At 45.0% G+C, this 14,060-nt stretch overlaps 1 protein-coding gene across 4 annotated transcripts in view; it reads right to left on the bottom strand.

The window, feature by feature from the left end:
* The window catches only part of LOC121301054 (glutamate receptor ionotropic, NMDA 2A-like), a 77,348-nt gene that overhangs the window by 15,790 nt on the left and 47,498 nt on the right, over positions 1-14,060 (bottom strand). For all 4 annotated transcript variants that reach the window (XM_041230154.1, XM_041230153.1, XM_041230151.1 and 1 more), the window contains exons 5-10: positions 12,094-12,299; positions 7,757-7,925; positions 7,515-7,668; positions 6,019-6,144; positions 1,682-1,911; positions 901-1,061 (exon numbers count right to left, since the gene is read on the bottom strand). In XM_041230154.1, the coding sequence (XP_041086088.1) occupies positions 901-1,061; positions 1,682-1,911; positions 6,019-6,144; positions 7,515-7,668; positions 7,757-7,925; positions 12,094-12,299 (1,046 nt within the window). The remainder of the gene's footprint in view (positions 1-900; positions 1,062-1,681; positions 1,912-6,018; positions 6,145-7,514; positions 7,669-7,756; positions 7,926-12,093; positions 12,300-14,060) is intronic.

The raw sequence follows: 14,060 nt of genomic DNA on the forward strand, positions 1-14,060 counted from the left end.
CATGTTGGCACCGTCCCGTTTCTGAAATGTTCATATTGGCATGCGATAAAGAAATAAAAACAGGACGCCAGTAGTGCAGCGCGTAGATCGACAATCAAAGAACTGCCCCTGAAGTTCCCAAGAGGCTGATGATAACTTTGCTCTAGAGGCAGCCATGTGGAAAGCACTGGAGTGCACTGTTCTCACAGCAGTCAGAGCTTTATTGGCCCCAGCACCTCAGAGGTTAACTTCATGGTGTGATCTAAGAGTTCTAACAAAGTGCCTTGTTTAGGGTAGATGGCTTCATGGTGTAATCTAAGATTTATAAGGAAGTTTATAGTTGGGAACAGACGGTATGTGAAGCTCAAGCTAAAATGGGTCCTGTGTGGATCAAACTAAATAGATCATGTTTTTCTAGGCCAAGCTACAAAAATAACAATAGCAGGGAAAAGGACATTATAAAAAGAAACTTGGACCAGTCTGACGGCAAGCAGAATTCACTGTATCAAGAGCACTGGGCAGCTCTGTTCTACAAATAATATCGTCCGCATCTTTACCAGCAAGTTAATATAGAAGTCTTGTAAAAGGATCTTTTATTGTTTGTTTTAATTATTTATTTTTCTAAAATAATGCTGTGGCTAATGATGTTTTTATGTATTTGTATTATGCATTATCGTTTCATGTTGTCATCATTGTTCGATGATGGTCTGCTGCCTGCTGATTTGGTACAAACGTCAGAGCCGTTGACAGAACCAAATGAGATGCAACATCTCTGCTGTGTTTTTCCTGGATAAATATTTTAACAAATGCAAAAACAAAACAAAAATTAAAAATTAAAAGTAAAGAGAATTCATGGTCACTTTAGCTGTATGGAAAAAAAGAAATCAAGTATGTGAAGAAGAACTGGGAACCCCTCCCTACCCTGTCTTGAGGCTGACCAGAGCGTCCTGCACGCCTCTCTGGTGATACTTCACCATGTACTGGTGCATGTCAGGGTAGTTGTTTCGAATGTTCCTTTCGGTGCTTCCATTGGGAACAGTACCAAACCGGAAGGGAGGAGAGTAGTCATAGGGTCTCTGAAACTGTTTAGACAAAAGCATTTAGTGCTGTATCCATGAGCGATCATTTACAATACAATACAATGCAATACAATACAATGCAATACAATAGAACACAGTTTGCTTTTATACAACACTCTTCGTGCAAAGTACAAACCAAAAAGCCATTGGGCAATTCAACCAGCCACAAAAGTAAGCGAACTCAAACAAATACGTTTTTAAATTTTGATTTAAAAGATTCGACTGCATCAGCATTCCTGATATGAATTGAGAGTTCCAAGGGCAAGTTGTAGTAAAAAAAGGGGGCGGGGAGGAGGGGCAAAATAAATTATTTTAGTTGTGTTTTAATTACTATTTGAATATTTATTATTTACTCTGTTTTAAAAAGAAAGAATATGGTCTCTACAAATAAAAAAAAACTTAAAAAAAACTTTTTAACTAGTGGCCTCATTATTGTGCATAATGATTAAGCTGTAAAAGTGTGACTTTTGAATATTGAAATCAATAAAGGAAACTTGTTCAATTCTGCTTGAATCCTTGTTGTGTGCGCTTCTTCACACACAAATACATAAATCATGTTGTTTTCTTACAATATCTTTTAGCAGGAAGTCCTGATGCGTACAACTCTAAAGACTAACACTCACCTTATTGTCACTGAGCCCAGTCACCTGGTCAACAAACTCCTCTTGGATCATGAAGGCTGCCAGGTTAGCAGTGTAGCTGGCCAGAAAGATGACAGCAAAGAAAGCCCAGACCGAAACCATGATTTTACTGGCGGTTCCTTTGGGGTTCTGCACCGGCACAGAGTTATTAAATACCAGCCCCCAGAGCAGCCATATCGCTTTTCCAATGGTGAACGATGGGCCGTGGGGGTCTGCAGAAAACAAACATGCAACAGCAAGACACGGCATTCAGAATCACAGCTGGGACCGTCTGTGTAGCGAGCAGTGTTGTGTGATGCTCTGTCGTTCTGGATTCTGTCGGTTGGTGTGTAGCGGGCAGTGTTGTGTGATGCTCTGTCGTTCTGGATTCTGTCGGTTGGTGTGTAGCGGGCAGTGTTGTGTGATGCTCTGTCGTTCTGGATTCTGTCGGTTGGTGTGTAGCGGGCAGTGTTGTGTGATGCTCTGTCGTTCTGGATTCTGTCGGCTGGTGTGTAGCGGGCAGTGTTGTGTGTGCTCTGCGTTCTGTCAGTGTTGTGTGATGCTCTTCTGGATTCTGTCGGTTGGTGTGTAGCGGGCAGTGTTGTGTGATGCTCTGTCGTTCTGGATTCTGTCGGTTGGTGTGTAGCGGGCAGTGTTGTGTGATGCTCTGTCGTTCTGGATTCTGTCGGTTGGTGTGTAGCGGGCAGTGTTGTGTGATGCTCTGTCGTTCTGGATTCTGTCGGTTGGTGTGTAGCGGGCAGTGTTGTGTGATGCTCTGTCGTTCTGGATTCTGTCGGTTGGTGTGTAGCGGGCAGTGTTGTGTGATGCTCTGTCGTTCTGGATTCTGTCGGTTGGTGTGTAGCGGGCAGTGTTGTGTGATGCTCTGTCGTTCTGGATTCTGTCGGTTGGTGTGTAGCGGGCAGTGTTGTGTGATGCTCTGTCGTTCTGGATTCTGTCGGTTGGTGTGTAGCGGGCAGTGTTGTGTGATGCTCTGTCGTTCTGGATTCTGTCGGTTGGTGTGTAGCGGGCAGTGTTGTGTGATGCTCTGTCGTTCTGGATTCTGTCGGTTGGTGTGTAGCGAGCAGTGTTGTGTGATGCTCTGTCGTTCTGGATTCTGTCGGTTGGTGTGTAGCGGGCAGTGTTGTGTGATGCTCTGTCGTTCTGGATTCTGTCGGTTGGTGTGTAGCGGGCAGTGTTGTGTGATGCTCTGTCGTTCTGGATTCTGTCGGTTGGTGTGTAGCGGGCAGTGTTGTGTGATGCTCTGTCGTTCTGGATTCTGTCGGTTGGTGTGTAGCGGGCAGTGTTGTGTGATGCTCTGTCGTTCTGGATTCTGTCGGGTTGTAGCGTGTTGTTGTGCATGCTCTGTCGTTTTGGATTCTGTCGGTTGGTGTGTAGCGGGCAGTGTTGTGTGATGCTCTGTCGTTCTGGATTCTGTCGGTTGGTGTGTAGCGGGCAGTGTTGTGTGATGCTCTGTCGTTCTGGATTCTGTCGGTTGGTGTGTAGCGGGCAGTGTTGTGTGATGCTCTGTCGTTCTGGATTCTGTCGGTTGGTGTGTAGCGGGCAGTGTTGTGTGATGCTCTGTCGTTCTGGATTCTGTCGGTTGGTGTGTAGCGGGCAGTGTTGTGTGATGCTCTGTGTGTGGTGTGTAGCGGGCAGTGTTGTGTGATGCTCTGTCGCAGTGTTGTGTGATGCTCTGTCGGTTGGTGTTAGCGGGCTGGATTCTGTCGGTTGGTGTGTAGCGGGCAGTGTTGTGTGATGCTCTGTCGTTCTGGATTCTGTCGGTTGGTGTGTAGCGGGCAGTGTTGTGTGATGCTCTGTCGTTCTGGATGGATTCTGTCGGTTGGTGTGTGGATTCTGTTGGTTGGTGTGTAGCGGGCAGTGTTGTGTGATGCTCTGTCGTTCTGGATTCTGTCGGTTGGTGTGTAGCGGGCAGTGTTGTGTGATGCTCTGTCGTTCTGGATTCTGTCGGTTGGTGTGTAGCGGGCAGTGTTGTGTGATGCTCTGTCGTTCTGGATTCTGTCGGTTGGTGTGTAGCGGGCAGTGTTGTGTGATGCTCTGCGGGCGGTTGGTGTGTAGTGTTGTGTGATGCTCTGTCGTTCTGGATTCTGTCGGTTGGTGTGTAGCGGGCAGTGTTGTGTGATGCTCTGTCGTTCTGGATTCTGTCGGTTGGTGTGTAGCGGGCAGTGTTGTGTGATGCTCTGTGTGGATGCTCTGTCGTTCTGGATTCTGTCGGTTGGTGTGTAGCGGGCAGTGTTGTGTGATGCTCTGTCGTGGATGTCGGTTGGTGTGTAGCGGGCAGTGTTGTGTGATGCTCTGTCGTTCTGGATTCTGTCGGTTGGTGTGTAGCGGGCAGTGTTGTGTGATGCTCTGTCGTTCTGGATTCTGTCGGTTGGTGTGTAGCGGGCAGTGTTGTGTGATGCTCTGTCGTTCTGGATTCTGTCGGCTGGTGTGTAGCGGGCAGTGTTGTGTGATGCTCTGTCGTTCTGGATTCTGTCGGTTGGTGTGTAGCGGGCAGTGTTGTGTGATGCTCTGTCGTTCTGGATTCTGTCGGTTGGTGTGTAGCGGGCAGTGTTGTGTGATGCTCTGTCGTTCTGGATTCTGTCGGTTGGTGTGTAGCGGGCAGTGTTGTGTGATGCTCTGTCGTTCTGGATTCTGTCGGTTGGTGTGTAGCGGGCAGTGTTGTGTGATGCTCTGTCGTTCTGGATTCTGTCGGTTGGTGTGTAGCGGGCAGTGTTGTGTGATGCTCTGTCGTTCTGGATTCTGTCGGTTGGTGTGTAGCGGGCAGTGTTGTGTGATGCTCTGTCGTTCTGGATTCTGTCGGTTGGTGTGTAGCGGGCAGTGTTGTGTGATGCTCTGTCGTTCTGGATTCTGTCGGTTGGTGTGTAGCGGGCAGTGTTGTGTGATGCTCTGTCGTTCTGGATTCTGTCGGTTGGTGTGTAGCGGGCAGTGTTGTGTGATGCTCTGTCGTTCTGGATTCTGTCGGTTGGTGTATAGCGGGCAGTGTTGTGTGATGCTCTGTCGTTCTGGATTCTGTCGGTTGGTGTGTAGCGGGCAGTGTTGTGTGATGCTCTGTCGTTCTGGATTCTGTCTAAGGTCATTAGTAAGCCTGGTACATAATAATAAAATGTGCAGTGGATAGTAGAAGTCTCAGCACTTTAGCTGATTAGCTGGGAGCATGTGTAAAGACACTGCTGGCTGTTACTGCTGACGGGTTAGTGTTGATGTCCCTGCTAAAGACCTGCTAATAAATATTTCAACATCCCTTGAGTTTGCGGTTGGAGGCTTTTCATTGTACTTAAGTAATGCAGTTGGGATCCTGGCTAGCATGTAGCATAGGCCTGTCTTTCCCAATTATCAGAATGAAGGACAATTTAACTTCAGATCCACGTGAACGGGGCAGAGAGACAGAGAGAGTTGCTAAACCTGGGAATGACAAACCGCTGTAGAAAAAGGGTTCAATCTTGACCCTGCAAATTACTACCCCCCCCACAGACTTTCTGCCACACACTTGAATTACTTGAAATTAATACAAATTGCACTAAATTGCTTTGATCACTTATATTCAGAACAACTATTAATGGCTGTTCATTATTTATAATTACTAACACTTGCAGAATAGGCACGTTGTCTATTAATTCTCTTATGTATTTATTTTGTATTCTCCACTTCATTCAGGACTCAGTGTAACTGAGTCTATCTTAGTGGGTGACTGTCATGCACACTCTCCTTGCTTTGGAAAACAGCTTTTATATTTTGTCATCTCTCTGATAGCCTGGACTGAGTGTTTTTTTTCCTTCATTAATTCTTACTGTTTAAAGCATTTTGAAGATCTAAATGAAGCACTTTACTCTTGGAAAGTATATACATTCCCCCGCTCCCGATTCAGTGCATTTGCAATACTTATCATCTTGCTATGCCACATGATCATACATAGAATCTGCCACTTATTGTGCAGTTTGGGCCAGTTTTTTACACAACAAACAGAAACCGGACTTCTTGTTAAACAGCAAGGCGCCAGTCCCCTGTCCTTCCACTTTCTTACTGGCGGCTCTGCTGTGGTTCTGAAGATGCAGCTACTGTGCTGTTTATGCCAATCCAAAACAGGACTAGCTCCAGTATATTTCAGTAAATGCATTCTAATGAATACACAGTGATGTTATGCACAGTGTCTAGTAATTGGCCAGGCATCCAGCCACCACAACATTGGGATGGCCTAATGATAGACAGACACCTTGCTAAAAAAGATGTTGTCGTGAATACATTAAATGGGGAATACAGTGAACATGAATACAGTAGACTAGAGCCTATTTAAAATCCTATCTATATACTAAAAAGCTTACCTCTGCCTTGCGCTAGATTCCTGTTGAAGCCCATTGGGCTGACGTACTCAAATATAAAGACAGCCATGGCTGTGACAATGAGCAGCATGACGAACATCATCACCCACACCGAAGCACTGAAGGGTTCTGTGGAGGAAACAGAGAACTGCAGTGAAGAGAGCGAACCCCAGCACTGACGCCAGACAACAGAGTGAACACCAGCATTGACACCAGTCAAGAGAGCGAACCCCAGCACTGACGCCAGTCAAGAGAGCGAACCCCAGCACTGATGCCAGTCAAGAGACTGAACCCCAGCATTGACGCCAGTGAAGAGTGAACCCCAGCACAGACACCAGTCAAGAGAGTGAACCCCAACACTGATGCCAGTCAAGAGAGCGAACACCAGCATTGACACCAGTCAAGAGAGTGAACCCCAGCATTGACGCCAGTGAAGAGTGAACCCCAGCACAGACACCAGTCAAGACAGCGAACCCCAGCACTGATACCAGTCAAGAGAGTGAACCCCAGCATTGACGCCAGTGAAGAGTGAACCCCAGCACAGACACCAGTCAAGAGAGTGAACCCCAACACTGATGCCAGTCAAGAGAGCGAACACTAGCATTGACACCAGTCAAGAGAGCGAACCCCAGCACTGACGCCAGTCAAGACAGCGAACCCCAGCACTGATACCAGTCAAGAGAGTGAACCCCAGCATTGACGCCAGTGAAGAGTGAACCCCAGCACAGACACCAGTCAAGAGAGTGAACACCAGCACTGACACCAGTCAAGAGAGCGAACCCCAGCACTGACGCCAGTCAAGAGAGCGAACCCCAGCACTGACACCAGTCAAGACAGCGAACCCCAGCACTGATACCAGTCAAGAGAGTGAACCCCAGCATTGACGCCAGTGAAGAGTGAACCCCAGCACTGACACCAGTGCCTCTGATTATGAGAGGGAACCCCAGCACTCACACCAGTGCCTCTGATTACGAAAAGCCTGGGAGATTTAAAGTGGTGTAATGTGGAAAAGCAAACGAGATTCTGGCATGGAGCCATTGGAGGGTTTTTCCTGCTTAAACCAGTTTTAGTTGTGGGCCTTGTGTTCATTCAAATCTGTGTTCAAGAGCATATCGTACCCAGGGAAATTGGCTAATAACTCATCTAACTTTCCCTATGAACTTGAATTAATACAAATCTAAAGCTGACTGTAGGATACTGCCTCGCAAAGCCCTGTAAAAAAATATATAGTACAGTGTGGTAAATACATAGTATAAGCATGGGAAACTCCTCTCTATACTTCTGCTTACAATGGGTACCCTCTGTTGAAATGTATACTATTGCTTTGTAAACTTCTCTTCAGGAAATATTACTTTTTTCATGTAGCTTTACTAACTCTAACCCTTACTCTAACCCTACCCCTAACATTAACTAACCCTAACCTTAAACTGAACTTAAGTGCTTCAAAGGGTCATTAGAACGCATACTGTAGTGAAACTGCCCTTTATGTTCAGTCTCACCTAGAAAAGCAGATGGGGAAACCGTCCCATTACTTCTTGGCACCATGACGCTTATCCCGGTTTCAACGAAAGGGACCGAGAAGTCGATGACCTCAGAGCGCTCTTCGTTGATCGTGAGAGACCCCACAGCCATGACAGCGCGCTTGTTGACCACCTGTGCAAAACACATTTTTTTAAAAATATAGACAGAAAAAACTAGACCCAGTAAAGTAATAAACTAATAAAAAAATAATTCCACTCACTTCACCAACCATTCCATTCCACACATTATTGATCTTTTTACCATGCTTCCCATTCATCACCAAGTAAAGGTCATAGGTGAACTTCACAGCCTTGGCGATCTTCTTCAGGATGTCGATGCAGAATCCTTTGCAGCATTTCTTAACGTAGGTCCCTTCGTTCGTTGTGTTGCTGCCAATGAGAGAAATACATGTTAGCTCTGTTCCAAAGAAGAGGCTACGATTGCAAAAAAGGGGCTATCAATTCCAAAAAAAAGGCTACTGATTGCAAAAAAAAAAAAGAGGCTATCGATTGCAAAAAAAGAAACAGGGCTACTTTACAAGAGTTCCGTGAGGTGTTGAGAACTTTGGAATACATATAGAAATACTGTTTCAAAGCAATACTTCGCAATCTCTTATAAAAGTTTACCAATGTAAATCTGCACAGTAGTTTTTTCTCATGGTTATATTACACATTCACCATTGTTTTCCCTGGTTTGGCATGTTTTTAAAATATTTTTTGCCATACCTCTCTAGGCTTTACATTGCTTACCTATGTTTTACCATGCTTTTTCTATGCAAGGTTTTTACTATGGGGAACTATATATAGGGTTAGGAAATCAATAGGAATCAATAGGAATGACGTAACTCACCTGTCTATTCTGACATATAGATATTTCTCAATTCACTCACATAATCAAAGGGGTCTGGCTTTATATCATGATCTACATTAACTACTGGAAATTTGTATAAGATGTAATGAGATTTAGAGCGTGTGTGTGTGTGTGTGTGTGTGTGTGTGTGTGTGTGTGTGTGTGTGTGTGTGTGTGTGTGCTGTACAGCTTTGTAAAACTTCTGATAACTAATAAGCTCCTGGCCCATGCAAATTTGAGGACGTAAAGAGGGGTATTATCAGGCCCATTTTACAATTTCGATGGATGTATGACCACCTTGTTCTTTCTCCCCTTCAGAACAGAGTGAATGCAAACATACAGGTAGAAAAGCTTGCTTTCTTGAGAACCGCCATTGCTTCTCATGAGCTTTCACTAAATTACCAAGTGCGCTCCACTTGTTAGTCTTGTATTGAAGGGCTCCACCATGAAGCATGTTTATCTCAGGCTGAGCGCTTCACATCACAGCCAGGCTGTCCTTCTTGAGATCAGACCCCTTACGACTCCCCTGCTGAATGTTAATACCATTCTGTTTACATGGGCAATAAATATTCCTTTTTATTAACCACAAAGGGGTTTCTAGTGCCTCTCTGAATCACAGCAGCTTGTCCTCTGCAGAATATAATCACAGAAGCATTTGAAATAAATGAGGATGCAGTCATTTTATTGCATCGCCGTGACCCATCAGCATCATTGGGCTTGTTTTTTTTTATAGAAGCTTCATTAAGCCCTTAATCCAATTTGTCCAAACTCAAAAAAAAGATATCTGTGTGAAGCAGGAGACAACTGCAGCACACTCTATACGCATATACAAATTTGTATTTAAGAAAGTTTACAAACGAGAGGAGGCCATTCGGCCCATCTTGCATGTTTGGTTGTTAGTAGCTTATTGATCCCAGAATCTCATCAAGCAGCTTCTTGAAGGATCCCAGGGTGTCGGCTTCAACAACATTACTGGAGAGTTGGTTCCAGACCCTCCAAATTTTCTGTGTAAAAAAGTGCCTCCTATTTTCTGTTCTGAGTGCTCCTTTATCTAATCTCCATTTGTGACCCCTGGTCCTTGTTTCTTTTTTCAGGTCGAAAACGTCCCCTGGGTCAACATTGTCAATACCTTTCAGAATTCTGAGTGCTTGAATCAGATCGCCGCGTAGTCTTCTTTGTTCAAGACTGAGCAGATTCAATTCTTTTCCGAGTCAGCAACTCTTTTTTCATAGATCCCTTCTTCAATTTCAGTATTTCCCATATGGTATTTATAATGGACATTTTTCATTGCCAGCATGCACTACCTTACACTTTTCTACATTTTGAATGACCTTTGCTGCTGCAAAAATGTTTGCCACCCCTCCTATTTTTGTGTTGTCTGCAAATTTAACAAGTTTGCTTACTATACCAGAATCTAAATCATTAATGTAGATTAGGAAGAGCAGAGGACCTAATACTGATCCCTGTGGTACTCCACTGGTTACCTCGCTCCATTCTGAGGTTTCTCCTCTAATCAGTACTTTCTGTTTTCTACATGTTAAGCACTCCCTTCTACACATCTATCTGTTTTTATATACTTTTAGGCAAAGGAAATTTGGCCATTTCTAAGATTCTTCATTGAACATCTACTGTTAAATGCGGAATTGGAAAACCCCACATTATCAACAGAGCCCGTCTTTATAAAGTTATAGGAACAGGTAGCAGTCGACTCTGATGCACAATTTTAAATAAGGAGATAAGGTAGTAATATGTTCCAAGACACAAAGGTCAATTATAAGAATTGTTGGCAAACCATTGCAAACTACTTATTCAGCCAGGTTAACAATCAAATAAAAAAAAGATCTGTGCTTATTTCATTAAAGGGGTACTTAATTTGCACAAACTGAATTTCTTCCTGCTGCATCCTGAGGTGAATCACTGGGTTATATCGTTATACACACAACATGATAATACAATTACACTTGGACAAACAGCGTGTGCTTGAGCTGCAGGAGTCCAAAGTTCTGTGGTTCATTCAGGATTCCTCGCTGAAGCAAACAAAGAAGCCTGCTGTGGAACTGCTGAGGGTGCTGCCTTGCTCCAGAGAGGAAGCACAGAAAGAAGCCTGCTGTGGAACTGCTGAGGGTGCTGCCTTGCTCCAGAGAGGAAGCACAGAAAGAAGCCTGCTGTGGAACTGCTGAGGGTGCTGCCTTGCTCCAGAGAGGAAGCACAGAAAGAAGCCTGCTGTGGAACTGCTGAGGGTGCTGCCTTGCTCCAGAGAGGAAGCACAGAAAGAAGCCTGCTGTGGAACTGCTGAGGGTGCTGCCTTGCTCCAGAGAGGAAGCACAGAAAGAAGCCTGCTGTGGAACTGCTGAGGGTGCTGCCTTGCTCCAGAGAGGAAGCACAGAAAGAAGCCTGCTGTGGAACTGCTGAGGGTGCTGCCTTGCTCCAGAGAGGAAGCACAGAAAGAAGCCTGCTGTGGAACTGCTGAGGGTGCTGCCTTGCTCCAGAGAGGAAGCACAGAAAGAAGCCTGCTGTGGAACTGCTGAGGGTGCTGCCTTGCTCCAGAGAGGAAGCACAGAAAGAAGCTGCTTTCAAACGGTGGCTGAAACGGTGTAAAAAAAAAAAAAAATCTTTCCGACTCAGCAAAATTCCCTTGTTAAAATCAATCTGTTCCCTCCGCAGTGTTTCTGACGCACTTGATACATTCCCTCGGTGCTGTGGGCCGTTCTTTCTCACAAGGAAGGAAAGGAGATTGCGTCTGCTGGGGGGGGTTCACTTTTGAAACACCAAGTCATTCTCGCAATCCCTGTTAGTTGTGTAACTCTGTTTCCCCTATAATGCTGAGCAGCAGGCCACATACAGTTAAAAAAAATGTAAGATAGCTTTCAGGATGATTGGAGCCCTACTCAGATTTCTTTTTCAGATTATGTGCAACCAATCAATCAATCTTTATTTTATATAGCGCCTTTCATAGTGGACCACCATCACAAAGCACTTTATAATAAAATAGTTATATAATAATAATAATAGTTATATAATAATATTTTAGACAAAGGCTGAAATTTTGCCTCTTTAACATATTTAGCTGTTGTAGATTGAAGCAAATTTGAATTCTACATTTCCCTTCTTGGACTGGAAACAGGAGCCCTGCATTGCGGGCGGTGAAGGATCCAGGCTGTGAAGGATCATGGGCCTCGTCTGAGCAGACATTTCACTGCTCTTTCTGCAACTAAGTTGCTTGTTTCTTTGTTTTTTTAAGTTTCATTGAAATACAAACAGGTCTGTGTTTCGGGCTTTGTTGTTTTGTTTTTTTTGTCAGTAACTCACTGCATTGCAATGTGCTCATGTCTGCTATTATACTGATGCAATTCTTCTTCTCTGAATGAATGCTGCTTTCAGCGTGGATTCCTCAGTCAACTGTAAGATTTTCTCACTAGAACCATGACATAGGCCTATATAAAGCAATCGCTGATATTACATGTGTATACTAATGGTGTTGTTTGCTCCTATAGCCAAGGTTAACTTAAGATCTGTAGTACATGGTCTCCTTTGAGACTTACAATTTAGACATATTTGACCCTGTGACAGGCATGTTATAATAAGGTTAAAGGTCTGCAGGATACAGCAGGAATGGGAATGGGAATGCTGGCAGCTGAGGCTGGATCTCAGTACCCTGTGGGGGGCAGAGCAGAGGGTGATCTAATAAAGAAAGGGCTGAACACTCACTCCTGCTTGATGTGCTTCCGGCAGGGCACGGAGTTCCTCATGCAGGTCCCAGTGAGCGCGTCCACGTTCTCCACGATGACGAAGGGTGCCTCCTCCAAGGTGACGATGCTCAGGTGGTTGTCATCGGCCTCTGCGTCCCCGAAGGAGTTGTATCGGGGCCACACAGGGTACTTCAGAGACAGGCTATTATTCTCCCAGCGCCCCACCTGCAACACAAACACATGGCTATCTGTCACCACCCACAACTGGTAAACACTCAACACTGCCCACCTGCAACACACGCACGCACACACGCACAGCGCACGCACACACGCACGCACACAGACACGCATGTACGTGCACATGCACGCATTCGCACACACACACGCAGCTATCTGTCATCCAGCAAACGCATCACCCTCAACTGTCTTCCACCGCCCAACCTGCAACACACACACACACACACACACACACACACACACACACACACACACACGCAGCTATCTGTCATCCAGCAAACGCATCACCCTCAACTGTCTTCCACCGCCCAACCTGCAACACACACACACACACACACACACACACACACACACACACACACACACACACACACACACACGCAGCTATCTGTCATCCAGCAAACGCATCACCCTCAACTGTCTTCCACCGCCCAACCTGCAACACACACACACACACACACACGCACACACACACACACACACACACACACACACACACACACACACACACACACACACACACACGCAGCTATCTGTCATCCAGCAAACGCATCACCCTCAACTGTCTTCCACCGCCCAACCTGCAACACACACACACACACACACACACACACACACACACACACACACACACACACACACACACACACACACACACACACACACACACGCAGCTATCTGTCATCCAGAAACGCATCACCCTCAACTGTCTTCCACCGCCCAACCTGCAACACACACACACACACACACACACGCACCACACACACACACACACACACACACACACACACACACACACACACACACACACACACACACACACACACACAACACACCGCCCAACCTGCAACACACACACACACACACACACACACACACACACACACACACACACACACACACACACACAGCTATTTGTCATCACCCACATTTGGTAAACACTCAATACGTGCTAAATTTAAAAATACTAAAAGATACTCCATGAAAATTCAAAGGCTAAAGATCCTGCTGGAAAACTTTCTCAATGTCGTTCATGCTGAAATGAGTTTATATTGACATGTAATTAGAATATCAACTAATCCTTTTTTCATCAAACTAAATAAACCGTTATTTCCAGGAGATCCCCTTTGAGCTGTTGCTTTACACCCCTTATCTAATTAAGCAGATCCGAGCTTCACTCCACAATAACACCTAAGACAATAACACGCCACACCACCGTGGTTTGATCGAACCTTCTGCTACAAAATGAGTCCAATAACCATTTCAAAGTCTAGAACGGCGCAGTAGGTTCTGGGGCATGTCACACACTGTAGGGTCATCATGCACACGCACACGCACTTCTTCTGGCTTTCCATACCTTCTGTCTCCTCGCAGCGTTTTCAGTTATGTCATTGATATTATCATGATGTATGCTAGCGTCTCATTACTTTTGCTATTTTCCAGAATAATTGCACTACACTTTCATTTAAACAGATTCATTACATCTGCTAGTTTTGACATTTTGAATGAAAGCAAAAATTGCTTTTTGCAATTTTTTTGGTTTGTTTGTTCATGTTTTTTTTTTTCATGATGGGACACACTGCACGATCGATTTGACAGCTCATTTTTTAATGGCCGTAAAAAGCAACGCTATTCCAGCTTTATTTAATTTTTTATATCATTAGAAAGCATTATGTTCCAAAAAAAGCTAAACGATGCTGGCAATTGTCAACACCAATGGAAAGGGAAAGCTTCCTGAAATATCAATGC

Source organism: Polyodon spathula, chromosome 26 (genome assembly GCF_017654505.1).
Source record: "Polyodon spathula isolate WHYD16114869_AA chromosome 26, ASM1765450v1, whole genome shotgun sequence".
Taxonomy (NCBI): Eukaryota; Metazoa; Chordata; class Actinopteri; order Acipenseriformes; family Polyodontidae; genus Polyodon; species Polyodon spathula.